The sequence below is a fragment of the Thamnophis elegans genome, chromosome 9 (assembly GCF_009769535.1).
Source record: "Thamnophis elegans isolate rThaEle1 chromosome 9, rThaEle1.pri, whole genome shotgun sequence".
Lineage (NCBI taxonomy): Eukaryota > Metazoa > Chordata > Lepidosauria > Squamata > Colubridae > Thamnophis > Thamnophis elegans.
The window spans coordinates 30572280-30598189 of record NC_045549.1 but is presented as its reverse complement, the minus strand read 5'-3'; the positions used below and the strand labels follow the sequence as shown (position 1 = coordinate 30598189).

Genomic DNA, 25910 nt, shown 5'->3' with positions numbered 1-25910 from the left:
CAACATTTCAACAGCCTCTAGTAACACCTGCCCATTCTTAATCCTCCAAGTGACCTAGAGAACCAACTCATCTTCAAGCATACACTGGAAAACGCGCTTGTGCCTGTGAGTGGGCGCAAGAGTCTTAATTTTCCTAAGAATTTATAAGCCCTTACAATGCCCTTGCTATTTTTTTAAGACCATTCCGATTAAAACAACAGTGCACTTTAATGCAAGCAACATTTTTTAGTGCTGCAATTTATTTCAACCTGTGAAGGTCACCAAGGCAACCAGCTTTCAGATTGTTCCAGGAGGCAAAAAAGATACAGAGAATATTTTGAAAAAAAAAAATACTTAAGGACATTTGATCATAAAAGTGCAGGTTTCAGCACAGCTGAAGACTTATTTTACCATAACTATCAAACCCCAACCCACACCTGTTTTTTTAAAATAATGAAACACATCATAGGTTTTCAATGTGGATAGGGGCAAAAAATCAAGGCGCCAATTGTATTGAAAACCTGAGTGGATTAATTGATTCTTCTAACAGAATGAAGGACACAGTAATCGATATTATGTACATGACAGTTTTCTACCATCATTTAAAGCCACAGAATCTGGCCATCCTGATGTTGAATTTCTGCCATCAATCTTAGCCAATTATGAGGAATGATGACAATTTTACACCAAATACTGAAGATCTCACTGCTCACTCCTATAGTAGCTCTCGATAGGCTCACAGGTTATTTCAGCATTTTAACTAGAAATGCAATACATGTAGTCAACCTCAGAAACTGCTTGCAATGAAATCTCCTCAAAGTCAGTCTGTGGTGAACTGATAAGTGGGAACCCCCTTTTTTGTGACAAGAGAATCTATTTTCTGTCCCTAATGTCAGCAAAACAATTTCCAAGAAAAAATAGCACAGGTGAAGAATTTGATCCTTCCTTCTTCCTCCCTCCCTCCCTTAAGCAATATACCACTTTTTTCTTAGCACAAAGAGGAGCAGTAACTTAGGAAGAATATTTTGCCAAACACGGAAAGATAATAAATTGCTAGTAAATTCACCATAAAAGAAATGAACAATGGGAAAACAATATTTCTAAATTTATATGGCAAGGTGGAAAAATGATAATTAGATACAAATTACAGTAAGATACCAAGAAGAGGTTTAGGTTTACCAGATTTAAAATGGAAAGTGTTGAATGCTAGGAACATATTATGTGTGCTATGCCTAATGTCCTACATTAGTTGCCAATAGATATAATTCAAACTTCTGAAAATAATTTTTAGTATACTATATGGATTGGTATATAGTCACCTTCAAAATCTGCTTCTCCAACCAGAATCAACCATCAATACTTTTGCCATAAAAATTTTGTTATTATTCTCCATTTTCATGAAATCAAATCATGAAATCTGTGGGACCAGACGACAATGCTTTCTGTGATAGTTATGGTCCTATGAAATGGCTGCCCTTTAAAAGCTAGATTTATCTGTGACTGTTCAAAAACTTTGAGTGACAGAGCATTTTTGGATATCATTCATGCCATCTGGGTTTATTTTATTGTGGTGACTTTGTCATTTCTTTCCCTTTCTTCATCTTCTTATTTCTATTTTACTTTAAAGTTAATATATTGTTATATTTGTTGTGGAAATTTTAATTTTCCCATGGAAATTTTAAGTTGGGTATGTATTGTTATTCTTTTCACTAACTACTGGGAATGGTCTGTAGAATTGGCTGAATATAAATGCAACAAATAAACAAAAACAACGAAGTAATCTTGCCTCAACAATGGCAGCATCTGCATGACTTTATTTGAGCTCAGTACCTAAGAATAGTTATGTTTGGCTATTAATTGAATGAGAGACCTCCAGAAACTACCAAATTGTAGAGTACACTAACTATTCTAGAAAACAAAGAGAGGCTATTTTTGTTCTGTTGCCAAAACCTTAATGGATCTGTCTGTGAAGTTTCCAAATAATCAAGATTAACTCCTAAGAGACTTGACTTCATGTGAATCTTTGAGCAGGAAAATAGGTAGGCCATTTATTTATCAATCTTAATCAGGAAAATAATTTGGGTTAGCCTGTGACTGAATATATAAATAATACTTTTATATAATTAATATTGTATAGATATAGAAATGAGGTAAGAAGGCATAATTCTTCTTAGACTTGACTGATTACTTCTTCAATTAGGTTTTTTAATAGAAAGGTAATCTTAATCTATCTGTACATTAACAGTACCCATTATAAGAAGACATTGCCATATTATTTGTTTTATCAAAAGTGTTATTTGAAAAGATCAAGACTGAGTCGAAAGTGGACGTACAAATGATAGGCTATGAGATTGACATGGAAAAAGATGTTGCATTAGGCACACAAAAGAAACAGACTAATAGTATAATAATTAAAAAGCAATAGACAGAGTAAAGAGTAACCTGTACAATTTTCCTATATTAGTTACAAAAGAGGCTTGTTACAATTTTGAAGACTTTCATAAGAAGGGGCAAAGAAAAAAAATTCAAAAAGTTCTACAATATTATTTGAATGAACAAAAAATTAAAATTGTTAGAAATAAAAGGAAGGAATATAAAGTAGGTTTATTTGATTATTTGATCAAGACAAAATAGAAATGTTATGTTTTAATAACTCTTACTGGACATTTCTGACAGCAGGACTAAAATGACAATGCTTAATGGATCATAGAAAAGAGCTGGGACATGGGAAGAAGAGATCATAGCTAGTAAATGAAGAGGAAGTGAAGTCATTAAAATTATACTTGTCACTTCTTTAAATATTTATGTTTTCACTATATTCTTTCTTTTCTCTATTTTTCCTGTTTTTATTTTTTGGATTTTCTATTTATTCTTTTGTATTTGTATTAGTCTTTGTTTTTGTAATTGTAATCTTTAATAAAGTTACTACTTAAAAAGAGAGGTTACTCTGAGCTTATTTTTAAATATTCTGTAGACTGTGAATTTATTCTCTGGGTGATAAGGAACTCTAAGAAAAAATAAAATAAAACAGGCCCCAAAAGGTGAGAAAGACCACCGTCACAAAATATTGGAGATATTGTGAGGAAAGGAAAGTACCAAATGAAAAGAAGGGATTAAGTGGTGGGGGATAAAATGGATTATTTTGGGAACTAATACAAGTGCTGAACAGAAGCACTTTTCACTACAAGCATTGCTGACATCCTGCTTGTCACAAAAATACGCATGACATATTGTCCAAATCCAAAGATTTCCAGCAGATCTTTGTGTTATTGCTTTCATCATCTTCTTTTTTCCATTATTGAATTATTTATTATTAAACATGTATTTAGATAACTGCTTTTATTGAAGTAAATGCCAAAGAGGCATATTAACAGCCCTGAGTTTCCATTGTTACCACACAAACAATACCCAGGATATAAGTGTAATTTGAAATATGTTCAACCATCCCTTTTGAAACAAATATGTTGATAAAAACCCAAAACATGGGATGTCACAGTCAGGGTATAACTTAAGAATTTAGTATAGTTCCTCAACCTTCACTTAACTTCAAGAGTCACTTCCCTGACCCTCCACAATGGCTCTAACTGAGTTTTAATACTGCTGATTCAAACCCAGAAAAAAAGAAAGAAAATACATTGCAACACATTGTGTTATTGAAAGAGGAATCAACTAGTGAACTATACAAGCCAAATATTATCCTGACTTTTCTGTCATTTATTTGAATTAAAAAAGAAAGGATATTTTAAATTCGGGGGTGGGTGGTGGGTCTGTAAAACAGGAAATATCTAGAAAAATATATAATTTTTAGGTGCACATCTGGTATGCCTAATATTACAAATCTGTATCATACTCTGGCAATGAAACTGGGATTCTCAAATGCTGGGAAGGGTTTTGGTTGTGGATATATCATCAGCTAATGTCAACAACCAAGATTTTCCAACGGTGCCTTAGATGTAAGAGACTACAATTTCTGAACTCCTTTTCAGGATTCAAAAATGTGTTGGATGACATCTAGAGGCTGCAAGAATATGTAAGTTATTCTCCATGCAAAAATGCCAGGTATAAATAAGTGTTCATACTGCATCTGTGTGCATACATCTGGTATACAATTGAGCACATCCACCCCAAAAAAGGCAACCTTTAAAGGTAGAAATATGTTTAAAATATTGAGGCTACATGTACTCTCAAAATGGCTACCTAATGTCACAAGATGTTTTATTTTCCAGGAAGCAAACTAGGTTCCTAGGATGTTACCTATTATTCCAGTGATATATTTTGTCTGTTTGGCAGACCCTCTTGTTTAAAGCCATCACATTGTGTATGCTTAGCATAAAAACTCATAAGCAAACTAAAAACTGAATTTGGGTTGCTGAGTGCACACTTATTTGCATGTGTGTTCAACTGCTTAAATTGCTGTGTAAGAATACTGTCTATGATGTCATTTGAATCATAGCAGAAGCCATGCAGAACATCTATGCTGGCTAGACTGTTGATTACTAGGATTTCCAACAGACTGATTTCCTAGTTCATTTTCATACACTGGATAGGATTTTATCAGCATTATGTAATTAAGTGGATGACTATAATAACATGTAAAATAACATACTAATATTGAGAAACAATACAACTACAAGCAAGCAAATATACTCAATGGATACTAGATATAGTATATGTCTGCTTTATTGTTCAAAGTTACCCCAGCACTGAAAAATCTAACTGATTATTTTTAGCACTTAAGATCACTGCAGCATCCCCATGGTCATGTGATAAAAATCCAGACACTTGGCAACTGTCATGTATTTATAATGGTTGCAGTGTCCTGAAGTCATGTGATCACCTTTTGTAACCTTCTGACAAGCAAAGTCAATGGGAAAACCACATTCACTTAACAACATAGCAGGTGCAGTGATTTGCTTACCATATTTTTCAAAGTATAAGATGCACCAGAGTATAAGACCCACCAAGGTTTTGAAGAGGCAAATTTAAAGAAAAGGTTTTTGCACTCTGCAAACCTCCCCCAAAAGGCCCCGTTTTTTTGTGAAAACGAGCCCGGTTTTTTTTTTGCCAAAAAGGGGCATTAGGAAGTTTATAGAGTGCTCCTGGGGGCTGGGGGGGGGCAAAATTGAACAAAACACCAGCCCATTTTTGCTCATTTCTGCCCTCCCCAGCCTCCAGGAGCTCTGAAAGCCTCCTACAAACTATGCACAGCCATTTTGGTGAAAGGGGAGGGGGTTTCAGGAGGCAACATTTGCTGTATTCAGTGTATAAGACGCACCCAGATTTTAAGCCTCTTTTTTGAAGGCAAAGGGTGCGTCTTATACTCTGAAAAATACGGTAACTGTGGCAAGAAAGGTAACAAATTGGGGCAAAACTCAATAATTATCTTGCTTAGCAATGGAATTTTTGGGCTCCATTGTGGACATAAACTGAGGACTACATATAGTATCTGAAAAGATTAAGACTTTCTAACTTGGTATCCTCTAGCTGTGTTGAAGTTACCTATTTCAAGTCAAGCTGCCCAACAACTCTGAAGAGTATCAGAATGGGGAATCTATATTCCCCATTCTGAGTCTCTCTCTCTCAAAAATCTCCAGAACTATAAAGCCTACAAATTTCAAATTTGCCACGTATGTTCCTCTTGGCTTCTAGGTGCTCACCAAGAAAGGATTTTTCAAATGACCATAAGAGCATTAGTATTTCTTATACTATTATTAACACACTTTGATGCTAAGGAGTTCTATTCCCGCTTCCTACCAGAAAAAAAAAATCGGTTCCAAATGCAAAACACAAGCAGAGGAGAGGCATTTCAGTTTTACAGCAGCAAGCAGCTTTACTACAGAACAGTTGAGCTAAGCCACGCCCAGGCTCCTCCCTGTCTCCTTCTTGCTCACACAGCAAATAATGTTTGAGTTTCTAAACACCCCTCAACTCTCTCACACACTGCCAGGATGCTAGCCAGATAAATACCGATGGATGCTGGTAGGCAGATTTTATTTTTCCTTATTTTCCTTCTCAGTTCACACGGATCTGTTCCTTCTACTATAACACCAGTTAAATGGAAAAGAGGCAAAAATGCAGAAAAAGATTTACAAATGCAATTAGGAAAACACAAGTAAGGGAAGTTGCACACAACTTTGCACAAGTATTGTCAAACCCATCCCCAAGTCAGCAGACAGGCAGACAGACAGACAGACAGACAGACAATTATAATTTCAAGAGCACAGGTACCCAGATATTTGTTGACAACACTGGCAGATTTTCCAACTATTTTTCTGCTACACACTAATACATCCTAAAATTAGTTACATCCCATCCTTTTGTACTCGAATGGCAGGGCAGGGTAAAACAAAACACAACCTTCCCCCCAAAAAAGAACTGCTGCAATCAGAGAAGTGGCACACAGTACTGTACTATTTTCTTTACTCTGCTGTGGCGCTAGGGCACCAATAGCTGCAGCTGTCTGATACCCAGTGGCTGAGTCTCTTACAGTAAAAAAAAAAAGACAAAAATTCAAATTCACCTTTAGTGTATGTGCACCTTTGAGTAAGATAGAGAAAATTCAATGGGATTTCCTTCAAAGGTTAAACAGTCGCACCTCTCCCACTCTGAAAGCCGTGGGTGCTAAATTTATTCTGTAATACTTTTAGGAATGATAAGACTGCTTTCTTTTGTGGCAACAAATAACATGACTATGCCTCTGGAAATTAGAGCTATGTTGCCACAAAAAAGGCTAGGCTTGCCACTTAAAAGTCTGAATCTTTAATTATTCCTACTGCATTTACATCAAGTCAGACAGAAAAAAACAGTTTCGCATTCACATGTCATGTCTGTTGGCAGCCCTCAAGCAGTAACAGGTGACATAAGAAGCAAAATCTCAGAAATAATTTATTGTTGCTTTTAACTGGTTTGAGCCCAATTCTACAAGTTGCAGCATCCACTGTTATATTTAGTAAGCATTGTGCATCTGACTAGCCATTTATAATGCTTTTGTGAGCCTCCTCCTGCCCTGTTCATCATTGAACTTTAAATATGGCAGTGTTCCCAAGGGTTCAGTAGCTTTAAGTTTGCAAGCACATCTCCTTTCTATAATATAAAAGCAATTTTGCTTTTAATAATTCCTATGGCCCTGTTACAATTACATTTTTCTTCATTAGGAATTTTTCTCCCAACAAATGTCTTGCATTATAACATCAATGGGGAAACTCAGAGAAGTGTTTGTTTTCCAGCACTGCGTTTCCTTCACCAAAGACAGTTGCATTCTCAGCCCTGAGAGAATTCTTTGGGGTTAACAAGTAGAGTCAAATAAAAGACGATGAGGAAACTACCAGTACTCCTAGGCTAATATGATAAAAGAGAACACACTGGGTGGAGTGGGCATTGCTCACTCCAAGGTAGATCCTTTCAAGGCATTGCCACAGCTTCTGACCCACGAAAAAGTCAAAGGTTATATAATCAATGCAGCAAGGTTAAATACAGACCCTTCCTCATTTTTTTTCTTGAAAGCAGGATAAAATTGAGATTCAACAACATTTCTAGCAATTACTATAAAAATGAGTTTTGTGACCAATTAATTTGTTATGGGTGAAAGCTTGACTGGACTACTGTCCATGATTTATTTATCATATTTTTATACCAACCAATTACAAGGGCTGTAGAGCACAATAATGAGACATCAGTGTCTCAGCCTCACTATATGTATGAACTGGAGACATCTGTATTTAAGAATATTATTTCTCCATAGGACAGTGCCAAAAAGAATCCATAAAAACACTGCTGGACTTCTAGAACTGCATCAGATACAGCTGATGAAAATAATTTCAACTATGAATATGAATCTTTAGACTGCTGCAAGACGCTTTGGGATTAGCAGACCAGATTAAAATGGCTTCCCCACTAGTAAATAAATTTGCAAAATTTGTAATTCCATTAATCTAACTCATCCCATCATTATTTATTGCTTTGCTAATCCCCAGCAAATACCAAAAGCAGGAGGTTAATTGAGCCCATAGTGGGTTGGGTCCCTGATTGCTCAGGTCTACAGATTAGTATTTCCTAGGCGACCTAGAAAAATAATACTAGAAAAATAAATTCAGAGTGGCTAAGTAGATAAGCAAGCATTATAGACTACTTCATCTGTTTATGATATAGGGCTTTTTCTTTTGCCAATCAAATGATGTAATTTCACATCAAGTGAAGACAGAGAGACATGGACTTTTTATAGGGAAAAGGTAAAGGTTCCTGGGTCCAGTTGTTTCCAACTCTAGGAGGCGGTGCTCAACTCCATTTCTAAGACGAGGGAACTAGCATTGTCCAAAAACACCTCCATGGTCATGTGGGCAGCATGATTATATGCTGTGGTGCACAGAACATTGTTATCCTCTCACCAAAGGGATACCTATTTATCTACTTGCATTTGCATATTTTCGAACTGCTAGTGGGCAGGAAGTGGAGCAAGTAATAGGTCAACCCATCGCACAGCACTCAGGTCTTGAACTCAGGCTGTCAGCTTTGCAGCTGACAAAAAAAAGCTCAGCATCTTTAACTGATGAGCTATCATGGACCACTTAGGAAAACATAACCAAATAGCAAATCTCCTTGTAGTATTTATTAATTTATAGCCTGTTTTCCCCCAAGCAGTTCAGTATAATATTCACAATGGTATCTTGAGAGGAAGAATTTAGTTGGTTTCTTTTCTAGGTGGTCTGATCCCGACTATATTTCCCAGACTAAAAGAGGAAAATTGGAACATAATATAATTTTTGAACTGTGGTGCAATTCTTGGCTTAAAAACTGCATAGAAAAATGTTTATTAGGACAAATTATTATGAGGAATAGCTACATACCTAGCTCCATATGGTAGATAAATTTATATACCGTAGCTAATTTTCTCTGTAGATTTTTAAAATTCACAGATAAATGGGGTGAAAATAAGTTATGATTAACAGACATAAATTATATCAACTCATTTGTTCACCCATAATTATCTTGCAGTTATCTATTTTATAAATATAATTCACTTAATTTTCAAATAGTAAGATTGACCTTGTACCCAGAGGTACTTATGACCAAGTGGAGTTTTGAATTTAAGACTTGTTGTCTTAGCACAATAATTAAACAAACAATACTGTACCTAGTAATCACCTGTGTTTTAAAAATAACTCTTATTTTATGCTGTTCTGAGTTGAAAGAGTAGCTTGTGCCTTGAAATATGAATGAAATTTATCAAATAACACACACACACACACACACACACACACACACTCACTCATTCAGTCACTCACTTTGAGGAATCTTTATGTTTGATTATGCACGGTTACAGTATCATTATACCAGCAACCTACCTTCAACAAATCCCACGGATTTCTAAAGGCCACTTTTTCTGTATGTATTATCTACTTCACATAGTAAATTAGAGGCAAGTCTAGATTGTGATAAACATGGCTAACATGTAGGCCACAAAAAACTGCTACAATAAGAAACATAACTTCTGACTATCTGCTTCTAATAGTTAACTAGTGAAAGTTATTGTATAGCTTATTTATTTAAGCTTCTATGCCATTCCACTTCAACAGGAATTAAGTGGACTGTGTTTACTAAAAATTTAAAATCCTTTCAATCTCAAAAGAGGCTACTATCTACTCTACCACACTTTAATTTTATATTTATGTTTACATAAAGTTTATAGTTTAAAGTTTTCACCCATCCTTCAGATTCTTAGAACTGCATGAAAGGAAAAGGATGAATTTTGATGTCTCTGTACCACACAAAGTAGGCTTAAAGTTAGTGTAGACAGAATCATAATGGAATCCTTTCTTACACCTCACAAAAACTGGCATTAATTCTGTGGTTTTTTTAAATCAAACTCTTGTGGGGCATCAAACATAAGTACTGTAGTGGAGGAAAGAGTTCCTTTAAAATGTTTTGCTTAAAAAAGAAAACAAAAAGGATCTTAAACTTTAGAAAAAGAAATGCAAGTAACTAGTGAAAAAGCACATATACAAAGACTTTTTAGGGCATAAATGAAAGAATAAACATAAAATCAACATAAAAAATGATTAATACATTTTAAGAAGAAAATGAAACAAGAGGACTAGGGATCTACTGGATGAAAAGGCATTATAAGAGCCGAGGTGGCGCAGTGGTTAGGGTGCAGTACTGCAGACCACTTCAGCTGACTTCAGCGGTTCTAATCTCACTGGCTCAAGGTTGACTCAGCCTTCCATCCTTTCGAGGTGGGTGAAATGAGGACCCAGACTGTGGGGACGATATGCTGACTCTGTAAACCGCTTAGAGAGGGCTGAAAGCCCTATGAAGCGGTATATAAGTCTAACTGCTATTGCTATTACTATTGAAGTTATACTATAGAGTACAGACTTAAGAGTCCCCAAGTCCCCACAGTGTTACAATAAATACAGATCTAGAATGTAAGGAACTCAGACACAAAATTGCTGAATCTCTTATAAAAGCACAATTTATCTTTAACAAAGATAACTTACTTAACTTATTCCTTATAATTATAAAAAAGTCTATTAAGTATCTACTTTTAAAAAGTGAGTGGAAGGCTAGAAGAAATTAAAAGTCACAGTATTAGTTCTTTTGTGCTATGAGTTATTCAAAAGCAATTGTAGTCAGGTGACATCTAAGTCAAAATAATACATTAAATTAAATAAATAAATAAACAAATCCATCCTGGACAAAGTAGTAGAAAGTATTGTTAAAGAAAGAAAATCACCCAACATGAGAAAAACAAATCTTAGGAGGCTTCTGCCCAACTAAATCTTTTTGTCTCACAAATCTTCAGGTTTTTCTAAGAGGGACAGCAAACACATAGACAGAAGTGCTGTAACAGATTTAAGACATTTGAACTGTCGAAAGTATTTGATGAAGTCTGTTACTAAAGTGTCCTAAGCTAACTATGGCATTAAGTTATTCTCATAGACTGGTAATTGTTTAAAGTTCAGAAACAGTGAATAGGTACCAATGGATAATAAATTTAACACTGAAAAGATTCTAGCATAAGCACATTGGTACTACATTTTAGTATAAGGTGTACTGGTTCTAAAAACTCAAATGTTTTAATGTATAATAGGATCTGATTGGTCTGATCAGTATTTGATAAAGATACTCTGTTTCCCTGAAAATAAGACCTTCCTGGATAATAAGCCCAATTGGGCTTTTGAGCGCATGCGCTAAAATAAGCCCTCCCCTGAAAACAAGCCCTCCCTGATAATAGCAGCTATGAGGTGACCATACTTGCTGCCGCTCCTGCACCTCAAAAATAATAAGACCTCCCTGAAAATAAGGCTAAGCGCTTATTTTGGGGGTCAAAAGAAAATAAGACCCTGTCTTATTTTCAGGCAAACGCAGTAGCTATATATGATATTCCGATTCATAGGAAATAGCCCTTAAAACTAGATTCTAGGAAGCATGTCTATAGCAGTAATGGTGAACATTTTTGGCACTAAGTGCTGAAAAGGGAGTGCGGGCACGCATGCTTGTCAGGACCACAACCTGGAAGAGGAGCAGCCCAGGAGGCATGCGCATGCTAGAAAATGAACTTCAGTTTCCGGCGAGCACATGCATGCCGACCAACTATTCTTCTGGTTACTGACACGCATGTGCACGAGATAATCAGCTGGCTGGCATAATTGCTCACTTAGGAAAACGGAAGACCAGCTCTTCCAGTTTCTGGCAATGCGGCACGCATGAAGGCCAGTTAATTGTCACATGCGCAAGCACGCCAGAAACCCAAAATAGGAACGGGTGATGCCATGCGTGCCAGGCAACATGGCTCCATGTGCCATTTTGGGCACACGTGGCATAGGTTCACCATCATGGCCCTATAGTAAGTTTCTAGTTGCCCAATATAGCCAATAACAATGAAACAGGTTATACAACTATAGCTAATTTTATTATTTACATTGCTTATCAAATCACGCAGCATAAACTGGGCACACTGAACAACCAAGCCATCATTTTTATTTACATTACATGTTATTTACAAAATGAAAACATAACTTTATGAATCTTTTCTGCTGGAAGCCCTTTGACCTTCCAAAAAGCCTTTAGTCATGGTCTTATTATCCAGTTCTGGGGTCTGTGCTAATTCAATGAAATAAATTAATAATAGTTAATTCCAAATTGACTAATATTTCTGTTTTATATCATTTCTTAATCTGCCCTCCCATGTCCCATTCTGACAAGGGTTTTTTTAAAAATTGAGTGATGATTTTGTCATTCATTTAAGAATACATTCTGTTCCTCGTTTCCCTGGACACAGTTGTGGCTCTTAACAAAGTTGTTTATAGAGTCAGTACTTGAACTTTACCTTCATTTGCATCTCTACCATGTCCCAAATGTCACTCAAAGGAAACGAAGAATCTTACATGGTGAATGACAGCAGGAGGCACATTACACTCTAACATTTATTAAACACAAACTATTACTCAATTTTGGACAAAATTATACTAAAAATGTTTCAAAAATAAAACTGTTTTCTTTACAAATTAATTTACAAATTAATTAGTCAATGTTTTCAAAACTTGCAAAACAAAAAAGTTTAATATAAAAATACATTTTTTTTCAAAATGTGGATTTATTATATTAATTGTTTTAAACATAAGAATCAGATAGACATATGAGAATCAATCATTTAAAAAGCATATAGATATCATTTGAACATGTGATAATATTAAATAATTAACTGATTCATATTCATGATTACAGAATATACTTTTGTATTATATTAAGGCACCCTAAAAAAGTGAAATGATAAAATAGGAAATGTGTCAAGGATGAAAGAGTTGCACATTTCAAAAATGATTTGAATGTGATCTTGTAAGAACATAGTGCCATTAGAGTGATCATTAAAACAGCTACATTTTAATTCATATTCATGCAGATGCCAGGAAAAGTACATGCTTTAAGAAATAGCAGATACTTTGTCCATGAGAGAAATGTATCTAAGCAATTTTCAAAACATATTAGCTGTATCAAAGTTTTACCTTTTATAAATAAATTTAAATATATCTGAGCAGTATATTATAAAATATAAAGAACTGAGGATATTGGTTTTTCTTTGGGAATCCTAAATGAAAGTTCAACAGGCACATGCAATTTTGTAAAGTTCTATTAATCAATGTCTTTACTCTTGGGTGGGTGACTGCCCACAATTCTGCATCATTTTGACATTAGCTTCATTCTTACTTATTTACTTATACCACACCTTTTGTTATTTTACTCAAAGAGACAATCAAATTCAAAACACAAATTCCTTCTATTTTCCTCACAACCCTGTGAGATAATTTGGGCTGAGAGTGAATGACTGGCCCAAGGTCACCTAACAAGCTTTCAGGACTTGAACTGATGGTCTCTTGGTTTCTAGCCAGGAGCCTTAACCTCTTGACCAAAATGGTTCTCAATATTCAATATTTTCATATTAAAAAAATGACTCTAATATTTGTTCAAACAAAACTCATTAAGTTGATTGAAACTTCCTAGATTTGGAAAACACTGAAGAGACAACACTCTGCAATCTGCATATGCAGAGTTTTGAAAAATATAACAAAAATACAGGGCAATGTTGTTTTATGTCTTCAAGTCAGTGTTGAGTTCTTACAACTATCTTGACCAGGGGTGTCAAACTCAAGGCCCGCGGGCTGGTGGGGGAGGCAGGGAGAGGAGGGGAGATGTGATGGATGCCTCCTGCAGCACCCTGCTGGACAAAACAGGAATGGGGGGACTGAGCACGCTCCCCGCACCCCATTTTCAGCCTGAACAGCTTCCTGCAGCACTTTGCCAGCCAAAATGTGGAGTGGAAGGGCTGCCTGCAGCTCACCCACACCTCATTTTCGGCTCCATTGCCTCCTGCAGCACTCTACCGGCCAAAAACCAGCCCCACGTATGCTTCACAGGGTCAGTGTTGGCCAGCATAGTGCTGTACAAGTCCAAAAACTGCATGGGGACCTAGTGGGGCCTCAATGCAGCATGTTTTTGGCCAGCAGAGTGCTGCAAGAGGCTATGAAGGCCAAAAAAGAGTTGCAGGGGGGCCAGGTGCAGCCCCACTTCCCGTTTTGGCTGGCAAAGCACTGCAGGAGGCACCCATCCTGTCTCCCCCTACTCCCCATGCCCCCTACAATGCTGATCCGGCCCTCAAAGAAATCCAGTTTGACACCCCTGATCTTAACCAATCCCTGCCTTTTCTTGGCAAGATTTTGGAAGTGATTTGCATTGCCTGCTTCCTAGGTTGAAAGAGTGTGGCCCAAGATCATCTGGTTGGCTTCACATTCATCTAATTTCTAGCTATAAACACCAAACTATAACACCAAACTGGCTCTATTGAGCAACAAACTTTATCTATGTCACAAAACATCACAAGGCCATAACTCTGCAGTATAGGAATTGTAGTAAGGCTCCACTTTGAGGCTTTTGTACCAAGAGAAATTACGTACGTACATACGTACGTATGTATGTATATGTGCGTTTTCATAGATTTTCACAGGTGTAGGTATGTTGGTCTTGTTGAATTCGGGTCTTTTCCTGTGTAAGATTGAGATTGCCTTGGCAACGTTTCGGTGAGGTCTCACTCACCATCTTCACAAGAACGCAGTAAGAAAAAAAGAAAAAAACTTCCTCCATTTTCCAGCACCTTAAAGCTGCAGGACATGAAATTTTGAAGGAGCCAGGTTAATCTCCAAAACTGAACACTTCAACAAGAGAATAATTATGGAAGCTATCGAAATAGAGAAACACCCCCACAACATGAATAAATGTGACGATACCTCCCGCCTACCAGATATCTGGAAGCCAGCCCTAATCAACAAACGAGCCCCACCCACCATTACAACACGAAACAACAATGGACACACAGCTAGCACCAATCAGCACCAATCTACCAATCATGATACAACCACACAACCAATCATTCCACTTACTGAAACAACGCCAGCACTCCACACACCCCCACCAAGATTTATAGAAAGACGCTTTAAGGCCAAAACCCAGCCTGAAGATGGCGAGTGAGACCTCGCTGAAATGTTGCCAAGACAATCGCAATCTTACATGGGAAAAGACCCGAATACAAGACCAGCACACACACACACACACACACACTCACTCTTCTGAAATTAGTTTACATGTCTAGTTGCAACCAGTCTCTCACTACATCAGCCTAGCCCACTTTTAAGATATGTATCCATATTTCCTATTTGCTACACTTTAATATGGTGCTCACTACTCAAGTTCAGTATAATGGGCTTATACATATGAACATAGAGATGAAGATAAACAGAAATATAATTAGTAAAATAAATATGATCTAGCACTTCCAATAGTGTACTAAAACAGGGGAAATAGTATATAGCATAAATTATTTCTCCTTATAACTGCTGCATACCAAGCTGCTTGCTTAAATATTTCATCTTTCTGTTTTTTTCTGTGAGAACAGTTTAAAACGTAAAGTTAATATTTTTAGCTAGCCCAGTATTTTATTATGCATGAAAAAAGCCAACAGAATATAAGCATTTGTATACCCCTAATAAGCAATCTGCTGTAAACTGTGATTCACAAAATTAGTAGATATTAGTAGCAAAGTTGTAACATAATATACCACAATCTTGTAATCCTGTATCAATTTTCTAAGAATTAGCCCCATCATACTCTGTAGGATTTTTTTTCTGAATTTGAATTAGTTTCTCTTTTTAAAACCCATAAATTTAAACACTGGAATCCTGCATTCATTACTCAGCCATTAAACTCCACTGATTCTTTACTAATACATACATTGCTAAGATTTAGAAATCAAAGTTTAATCTTAACTAGAGTAACTTGAAAGTTATCTTGTGTGACACTGCTAAACTTGCAATGATCAACTGTTTATGTTTTTTGTTCCTATTTGCATCGCCACCACCATTCCAAAATGAAATTAAGTTCCTATGAAATTATTGTTTCTTGTTCCTATTTGCATCGCCACCATCATCTACAGCAGAGGTCCTCAAACTACGGCCCGATGAAGCCATTAATCCAGCCCGTGTGGAACCACAAGGCTGCCCTGCCCACATCGCCCTACCTACCCGCCAGCCCCCACCTGCCTTCTGGAGGCTGAGCTCAAAACAGGAACACGGAGGCCTCAGGTCTGTTTTTCGGCAGCAGTTGTACTGGAGGCCAAAGAAGCCAAAAATGAGATTTGTGGAGGACTCAGGAGGCCAAAAATGGGTCCGTTTTTTGCCTCTCCAGCAGAGAAAGAAAGAGAGAGGGAGGGAGGGAGGGAGGAAACACACAAACACAGACAAAAGTCCCTCAAACACTCCCCCCCACAAAGGCAGCCAGATCCCTTCACTAACCTGCTTTCCACCCCCAAGAGCATAACAATGGGGCTCTACATGGGGCTGCCCCTGAAGAGTGTTCGGAGACTACAATTGGTCCAGAACGCAGCCGCGCGAGCAATACCTATCCTCCGTGAGCTGCACTGGCTTCCTATCGGTCTCCGGACACGCTTCAAGGTGCTGGTCATCACCTTTAAAGCCCTACATGGCCTAGGACCTGGATATCTCCGTGACCACCTCCTGCAATATACCTCCCAGCACCCAATAAGATCGCACAGGGCGGGCCTTCTCCGGGTACCATCAACTACGTCTGGCGGTTCCTCGGGGGAGAGCCTTCTCTGTTGCTGCCCCGGCCCTTTGGAATGATCTACCCCCTGAGATCCGGACCCTCCCCACTCTCTTGGCCTTCCCTAAGTCTGTTAAGACCTGGTCGTTCCAGCAGGCCTGGGGCTGTTGATCTTGATTGAACTTCAGCCCCCATTAAAATTGAGTGCGTGTTGTGTTTTGTTTTTAAGTCTCTGTTTTGTATTTTTAAATATTTTTAAATATTTTTAAACTGCTTTTATGTAAGCCGCCCGGAGTCCTTCGGGATTGGGTGGCATACAAATCTATTAAAATTACAAATTACAAATTAGTTTGTGTGTATTGTTTAATGGACTGCTAAATTGGCCACGCCCACCCAACCAGTCTGGCCTTCCAACAGCCTGAGGCACCATGAATTGGCCCCATTTAAAAAGTTTGAGGACCCCTGATCTACAGCTAGAATATGTATCTGCAAATTCTCACTTCCTTGTTAGAGGTTAGAGTAAAGTGACCAGATTTTAATATTGGTAAAGAGGGACACCATTGACCGGGGGGGGGGGGACAAAAAATTTTATAGAACGCAAAAATAGTATTGTAATATATATTTTTTAATTTCAACATAAGTACAATTTACAAATATAATACATTAAATGAATTCTGGAGGCAATTTCTGTTCCACTGATTCATTGTTCTAACTGTAAGGAAATTTCTCCTCAGTTCTAAGTTGCTTCTCTCCTTGATTAGTTTCCACCCATTGCTTCTTGTTCTACACTCAGGTGCCTTGGAAAATAGTTTGATTCCCTCTTCTTTGTGGGAACCCCTGAGATGTTGGAATACTGCTATCATGTCTCTCCTAGTCCTTTTCATTAAACTAGACATACCCAGTTCCTGCAACCGTTCTTCATATGTTTTAGTCTCCAGTCCCCTAATCATCTTTGTTGCTCTTCTCTCCAGAGTCTCCACATCTTTTCTACAGCGTGGCGACCAAAACTGGATGCTGTATTCCAAGTGTGGCCTTACCAGGGCATTATAAAGTGGTATTAACCCTTCATGTGATCTTGATTCTCTCCCTCTGTTGATGCAGCCTAGAACTGTGTTGGCTTTTTTGGCAGCTGCTGCACACAGCTGGCTCCTATTTAAATGGTTGTCCACTAGGACTCCAAGATCCCTCTCACTATTGAGCAAGGTACCACCTATACTGTACCTGTGCATTTGGTTTTTCTTGCCTAAATGTAGAACCTTACTCTTTTCACCATTGAATTTCATTTTATTATATAGTGCCCAATGGTCAAGTTTGTCAAGATCCTTCTGTATCTTAAGCCTGTCTTCTGGAGTGTTAGCTATTCCTGCCAGCTTGGTGTCATCTGCAAATTTGATGAGTTCCCCATTTATCCCCTCATCAAAATCATCAGTTGTTGTTGTTGTTGTTTTGGTTGGAAATATTCATATGGTAGGGCTGCTCAAAGACTTTGATAGAAATGGCACAAGTGCCTGACCAAATCATCACCATCCTTTTCATGTTCTGCCAATGTGGTCCCTTCCAACTCAGTTATTCTGTTTATTTCCATCGGCTGCACTGTCAACCATGCCCTGGCCAGCGTCCCTGTTGCTGATCGCGGCCGCGGCTCCTCCGGTCCAAAATCCTGTCTCTGTTTATGGCAGGAGCTCAACAGGACCTCCGCATGGCCACTCTCCATAGGCATAGACTGCTCATAGGAAAGGAAGCTCTCTTAGGGATGCGCATCTTCCCGGGTTTCTGAACTGAAGCCCCTGGTTGCATCTCCTTCGACCCCTGCCCAGCCATGCCTGACCCCTCCCTTCCCTTCCCCGTACCCCTCCTCTCCCCCCTTCCTCTCCGGCTTCCCACCAGCAAGAAAAAGCTCGCGGCCACCTCCCCGTCCCCATGCCCACCTTTCTAAACTAAATAAACTAAATCTTTCCCCCCTGGAAATCTCGGCAGAGGGCTCTCCCCTCTCTCTCCAGAGGCGGCCCGATCTGCACCAGCCCCGCGGCCAAGACTTGGACGATGACGCCGATCTCAAACGCCGGACATGCATCTGTCCACGGCACCATCTTGGGCGAGGAATGAAACTACCATTCCCGGCATGCAGCGGGAGCAAGGAGCCACCCCAGGTTCCCAGCATCCTTTGCGGAAGGAGAAAGAACGTCTCCCAGCAGCCCCTTGGAGCCCCTCCCCATGCGCCTGAAGAGACTTTGGGAAGCAGGAGCTTGATTTGGGCGTAGTGCGCAGGCGCAGGCGATGCTGGTGTCTTCAATAGCCATCGCTGCTGTTTCTGGGCTGATGGGGCGGTTCCCACCAGATGCCTCCTCACCCGCCCCAAAGGGGGAGGAGTTGCCCAAAACGAGGTTTCTCCCCCCCACCACCAATGCAATAAGCAATCAGACAGAGGGCCACAAAAGCTCTGTGCAAAATAAAATACAGTAGTCCTTTACTTACAAATAAAAATCAGGACTTTTTTAGAACGCCATGGGACGCGGGACAAATTATTAAAAATCGGGACTGTCCCGCCAAAAGCGGGATGTCTGGTCACCTTAGATTAGAGGGCTGTTCCAAGATACACTACATGATCATGAATGTATTTTGCAAATCTTTTGGATTCGTTCTTCTTTATACCATAAAATTTCCGAAGTCTCCAAACTTTCAAATTTCATTGGATATATTTAATTCACCTCTTCTATTTGTACTATTTCTTCCTTTTCTGCCCGGCTCCAATTACACCTTCATTTATACCTTCTATCACTTGACAATTACTTTCCTAGATCATCAATGGATAACCTACAACTGTCTGTAGTTTCAAAGAATCCTTTTTGTAACTTTAGCATCTTTTTGACTATGTTGCTGAAATTTGAAAGGACAATTTTCTTCCACTGTGAAGCAAGACGTAATATAGCTCTTAAAATAATGAACAGAATATAAAGAACTCACCTGAAACTTAGAAAAAATTCCAGCCCTTCTCACTGTGCGTCATTGCCTCAAACAATATGACCCCCAGAGCCCCAAGATTACACTGAGCCCTTAAGCAATCTAAAGGCTGCCCTTCCATTCCTACAATTACCTCTTGCACACATACATTACTTCAATTCCTACTTTACAGAAGCAGAATCTAGCAGCCATTTACAACCCCATCATTCCTCACTGACTTTATGGGAATAACTTACTTGAGCAAAACTGGGATCTTGTATACAATAGTACCGCGGTACGCAACTGCTTTGAAATTCATCAAATTTGGTACTCAATGCATTTTGATGAGAAAATTTTGTCCCGGTACTCATCATTTGTTTTGTACTCAACACACAAGCTAGAACTTGTCGGTGTAAATTGCCTCGTGACTAGCTACCCTTTCCAATCAAAACAAAGTGTCATGCATTAGTCACCCAGTAGCTCTTGCTCTGTGCATAACCCCTTGCAGTCTTAGCTTCTGTGGTCATTTTATGTATTTTTGCACTTTTGCTCTCATCAGTACAAGTAAAGTGAAATTTTTATTTATTTATTTATTTGGGACACAACAAGTTATAAATCTGAACCAGTTGCCAAGCATCTGAGTTTTGATCACGGTTATGGTGTGCTGCAAAGGTCGTAACTGTGAAAAAAGGGTCATTAAGTCACTTTTTTCAGTGCCGTTGTAACAATCACTAAATGAATGGTTGGAAATCAAGGACTACCTGTACTTCATTGCTATACATACCCTATGTGATTCCAAGTACAAAGGAAGATGGTATAATATCAAACTGATTTATCAGCAAGTAAGAATAAAATTAGAACAAGCAACTTTTGATTTCCAATGTTGGGTGCCAAAAATGCCAGGGTGTGCACACAATGGCACGTGTGCGGACACCAGGGGTGGGTTTCAACCGGTTCGCGGCGGTCCCCACGATCCGGTTGGTCACCGAACCCGGAAGTAAGTAACTTCTGGGAACGGCGAAGGGCTCCCCCCGCGCCCTCCCGCTCCTTACCCGGTTTTGCCAAATTCTGCGCTTCCACGCATGCGCAGGACGCATACAGCGCCTGCGCGATCCTCCAGGAGCAGCTGGAGCATCGCACAGATGCTAGTACGCATGTGCGCCCCGCGCACGTGCGCCCCGTGCACGTGCGCGAGGACGCCGCCGGCCTCGTTCCAACCGAACCGGTTGGAACGTGGCGAGAAACCCACCCCTGGCGGGCACCCATAATGTAAAGTGCCCCCCACATGCGCATGCATGTACAACCCCACACACGGGCTGCACTCCTCGCCTCCAAGTTCAGCTTGGTATTTCCCCCGGGAGGCCAGGGAAAGTCCCTCTGAGGAAATTTCCTCCGAAGGGCGAAAGTTAGGCCCATCGGGTCCATTTTTTGCCCTCCTCAGGCTCTGGAGGCTTTCCCCTGGCCCTCTGTAAGGCTGAAAATCAACTGGCTGGCATGCGTATGCGCGCTGGAAATGACAGCTCACATGCCAGCAGATATGGCTCCGTGTGCCACCTGTGGAACACGTGCCATAGGTTCGCCATCACTAGACTCTAGAGCATAGTTTTAATTCTCTATCCATTTTTGCTAACTTTATGAATGAAAATAATTTGAAAACCTTAGTTCATAACCTCAAAATTCTAAGCAATACCACCAATTCACTCTTCCTGGTTAAAAGATGTATCAAATACTCTCTATAAAATCTAAATATTGTGGCGGTGTGTGTGTGTGTGTGTTATATTTTTAGGTACATTTTTGGGTGAGACAGTCATAAATTGAAGAAGGTTCAAAGTAAGTTATTAGTGGAAACATCATACATTATCAAATGTTTCCTAATTAAAAATAGTAAATAGAATTAAAATACAGCTGTAAAATAAACATACGCACAAAAGAACATACTATTCATCATTCCCCAATCCATCAAAAGAGTTTGTAGTTGTCCCACAATCTCCTTCAATTCTGACAAAATACAAAGAACATTTAGAAACTTTCAGCTCTCTCAGTCCTCTCTCTTGCTAATAAATAGTAACAAAATTCCCTGCCTCATATTTTTAGTACAGGATATGTGAACTCGTTTAGCCAATTGAAATTTTTTAAAAATTCTGGTTGTTTCAAGGGGAGCCTTTCTGGCTGCAGAAGGCTGCCATTCCTTCTGTTTCTATTTAAAAGCAAATGTGATTTGTAAAGTCAAGAGGTTAGCATTTCAGTATTCTTTGCAACCAAGCACTTTTCACAGTAGAACCTGGCCGCTTGCTACTGCAGCTGCAAAACTGCAAATATTTGCAACTTTTCCCAGGTTTGCAGAGTTGCAGTGAAATTGACAGGATTGAACGTTTCCCTCATTTCTTCAGAGAACCAGAAATAAGGCTTTCTAGATTTTCTTTCAACAACTGCCTTGTTACTGGATTAATTCATTTGCTCCCAGGAGATGAAGTTACAAAAGAAAACCTTTGCTCTGACTCTCCATCTATATATCTATCTAAACAGCATATTATATAATGTTCTCTACTCCTATGATTTACTCATTGTATATTTTTATGCTATATAAAACCTTTTTTCCTCAAGACATATATTTAGATCAAAATTTTCCTCATGTACTTATCTCAACTTTTTACAAAGTAAATGAACTTATTTTTTAGCACTTGCAAAAGTCCAGCACAATCATATGGTAGCATTTTATTTCAATTAATATCACAACATTTCTGAAATGCGATATTGCAGGAATAAATACTGTATCTTAAGAATCTATGTATATATAGTTCATTTGCTCACAAATAAAGTCAAACTATGCTCGTATGTTTAAACATACTAGCATTGGATTTGCTTGTTAATTTCTCTTGCTTAAAAGTAACCATTGATTAAAATATACACTAATTTTTAATACACATCTGTTCAGAAATAAGTTTTTTCAACTTTAGCATAGCTAGTTTTTGAGAAGCAAGCTCAATTTATCACTTATAATGAGGTGTAGAATACTACTTAGGTTCTTTTCAAAGAACACATTTATCTAAATTTCCCATTGAAAACAAACATTACAAAGGTTTCACATACACATAAACAAATTCTCCTTTTTTATGGAAGCCTTAATAACAAATTAACATTTTTATTTTCTAAAATATACTGATGATAAAAGTAGAACAAAGGCAAGTTCACATTTCATCAGAAATGAGGCTAAATTCAACTCTTCCCTTCTGAGGCATACATGTCTGAAAGTCATTAATGTATTAAAACTAAGCATGAAAACTGGAGAAATATGATAAATTAAAAAAAAAAACTCTCAATGTTTCCAAACGCCAGTGCACCTTGTAGTTTAAATAATGTTCACTTCTCTACAAACAGCTGGCCTGAGTGAGCAATCAAACTTGCAATTCTGGGGAGGGAGGTAAAATTAAAATTCAGATACACATAAAAGCAAAATTAGAAACTGCCTAGTTTTGTTTGCAAGACAAATCCTTCCCGAATAAGCTAAAATGGAGACAGAATTTCATCTCTGCCCTGGAGAAACAGACAGAAAGGGCAGGAGAGCCAGGTCAAGGTCACTAGCAGGGCAGTTTGCAGCTGCTTGCATTGCTCTTTAACAGCAAGCACAACAGGCCTTCCAAACTCTACGCCCAGACTTTCTGCGCGCGCGGGCGCGCACACACACACCACAGTTAGAAACAAAACAACTTTATATTTCAAATTCTCATTTGCTGCTATGTTGTCTTGTATTTCACAACTAGACACTTTTAAAACACAAACGTGTCTCTCCCTCTCTGTTTCTTGCAAAGCATCACTATCATCAACCCCCCCCCCCCCCAGAGAATAGGGAAACGGCAATAGGAGTCCCTTGCGGGTTCATGAAACTCACTTATACAAGCTTCCTGAATTCGGTTTTCATAGGTGCACGACTCTTGGCTTTATAACTATAAGCATATCCCTTTTTAAAATCGCGAGGCCGACAGCAAGGTGGCCGGGGGAGGGGGGAATGAATCTGGAATCGAGCCCTATGCTGGGAGGGGTCAAACAGGAAGCCCTTCAGCCCCGAGTTTACGCGGCAAGGAAAAGGAAGGCTGTGCGCGCGCGCTCCCCCAAGGGCCATGCCGTGCCCTGCCTTTTCCCTACCTCAGCCCCGGATCATGTGTGCCAGGCTGATTCTGTATTCTGGGCGGCGAGAGGTGGGGGGGCGGCAGGAGGGAGAGGAAGAAGTGGTTATCAGCCTAGGACAGGGCGGCGGCGGGGGGGGGGAAGTGGGAGGGAGCGAGGTTGGTAGCCCAGGGAATCGTTCCCTCTATCAACTCTCGTTAATTATACAGGTGAACCAGTAATCGATCGCCTTTTCCCCTACGATGAGGGCATGAGGCATGGTCGCTCACCACCCCCCACGGACACACGAGCACCCCTCCTCATCAGCCACCCGCCACAATCTTCGCTTTGCCTTCCTCTCGCTCCCCCTCCCGGGTGAACTTCAGGTGACCGACCGTGGCTTTGACACATAAGCAGTTCAGCCTGCCGACAACGAACCTCGGGGCGCAGCCAGGGAGGGGCCAAGCGAGGCTGCACTGAACGTCGGTGCGGGGGCAGGGAGGGAAGGCGGGGGGGGGGGAAATGACCCTTCCAATCCACCCCCGCCTTCATTCCTCTTTTCTTTGGAGAGCAACCAGAAGGAGCCCCGAGTGGCTTTAAAGGTCTTTTTCAAATGTGTTCTCTTATTCGCCCGGATATATTTCCCCTTCCTTCTCTGCAAAGAACGCCCGACCGCTTCTCCATTCCAGAGGGAAGCAGAAGAAAAAAGTTAACTGCTTTGCGAAGAATTGAGGAGGAGGAAGAGGAGGAGGGCTGGGGTGGAAGGGGGCGCGCAAACCAGCGGGGAAGGTTGAGGGGGGGGGGAGAGAACTGCGGTGTGGTATGTGCGCTGCCCGCACCGGGTGGGGAGAAGTGGGGGCGATGTGCGCTCTCCAGCCCTTCCTGCCTTCTGCTGGTCTGCTCTGGGGCAGGGACGCGGAAACCTCTGGCTCGCCGAGGCTGCAGCTGACCCTTCATTTTATTGCAGCGAGGAGGCGAAGCAGACTCCAGCTCGCCTGGAACCGCCGCTGCTATGCCGCCGCCTCCGCCACCCCCTCTGCTCTGCAGGGACCTCGCATGCCACGATCTCCCTCTCGCCCTCCCCGCACTTCTCGGCGGAGGCAAAGCGGAAGACCCACAGGACTCCTGTGTCCCTCTATCCTATCCCCCCCTCCACCCCGCCGCTGCCTCGCCCTCCCCGCTGCTCTTCGCCTTCTCCCGCCTCCTTCCCGGCTCCCGAGGCCGACCAGCCCAGCCGCAACCTTTAGCCGGAGACGGACCTCGCAATCGATTCCGCACAAGACACCAGAAAACCCTTCCCTTTGCGACCCCCCACCCCAATAAAAAAACACCCCCTTCAGACTACAGGGGAGAAACCCGTCCGTACACGCACACAAATGCACAATCAAAAGAAAGGGGAGGGGAAAGAGCTGGAAGAGCGAAGAAAGAGAGGAGGGAAAGCCACACATACACATACACACGCACTCCCTCTCTCGCGCTCACACAGACGCACTCAGACACACAGGGAGAGAGAGAGACGGAGAGAGAGAGGAGGAAAAAAATTAAAAGGGCACAAGGCTGTTCATCACCAACATGGCTGCCTTAGCTCAGAACTAAAAGAGGCATAACCCGGGTGCTGTCTTTGTCAGTTTCACCTCTGTAACCCTAAACTAATGCACAAAACAACGGAGGAGGCTGCAGAGGGGGAGGACGGGGACAGGCAGAGGTGGAAAAAGGGGGAAGGTAGGGGGACAGAGAAGAGGGGGAAAAAGGGAGCACTTACGTGAAGAGAGGCGCTTGGGTTGCTCCTGCTTCCTCCTGGGCATTTTCCCCCCTTTTCACATTCTCCTCCTTGGTTTAATGGGAGACCAAAGGAAAAAAAAATCCCAAAGAGGGACAGAGGCAGGCACAAAGCGGGGCAAGGGGAGCTGCCCAGCAGAGGTTGCTTTTCTTCTCGTGGGCAAGGGGGGGGGGAGGCGGTTAGAAAGCCGCTTTTCCTGGAGCCAAGGGGAAGGGATTCCCCGCTCCCCTTTTCCTTGCCCTTCCTCCCCCACCTTTTCTTTTTCTGCCCCCCGGTCGTGCACCTGGTTTGTCCCCGGTCGCAATATTCCTCAATGGAAATGGATCTAATGGACGAGGGGAAGAGTGTGTGCTCATATGCGGTGCCAATAATGAGGGCTGGTGCGGCGGTGTGTATGGCTGCTCCCTGTGTGTCTCCAAGCCCCTAACTAACACTAATGCAGGGATCAAAGGGCAGCGGCGGCGGCGGTGCTCGCAGCTCACACACAGGCTGGGGAGGG

The 25910-nt window shown here is 40.5% G+C and overlaps 1 protein-coding gene across 1 annotated transcript in view; it reads right to left on the bottom strand.

Annotated features, from left to right (window-relative positions):
- ZNF827 (zinc finger protein 827) overlaps positions 1-25842 on the bottom strand; it is a 154510-nt gene extending 128668 nt beyond the window's left edge. The window contains 1 exon segment of the mRNA XM_032224027.1: positions 25394-25842. Within this exon segment, the coding sequence (XP_032079918.1) occupies positions 25394-25436 (43 nt within the window). The 5' untranslated portion in view covers positions 25437-25842.
- Positions 25843-25910: the final 68 nt, after the last annotated feature.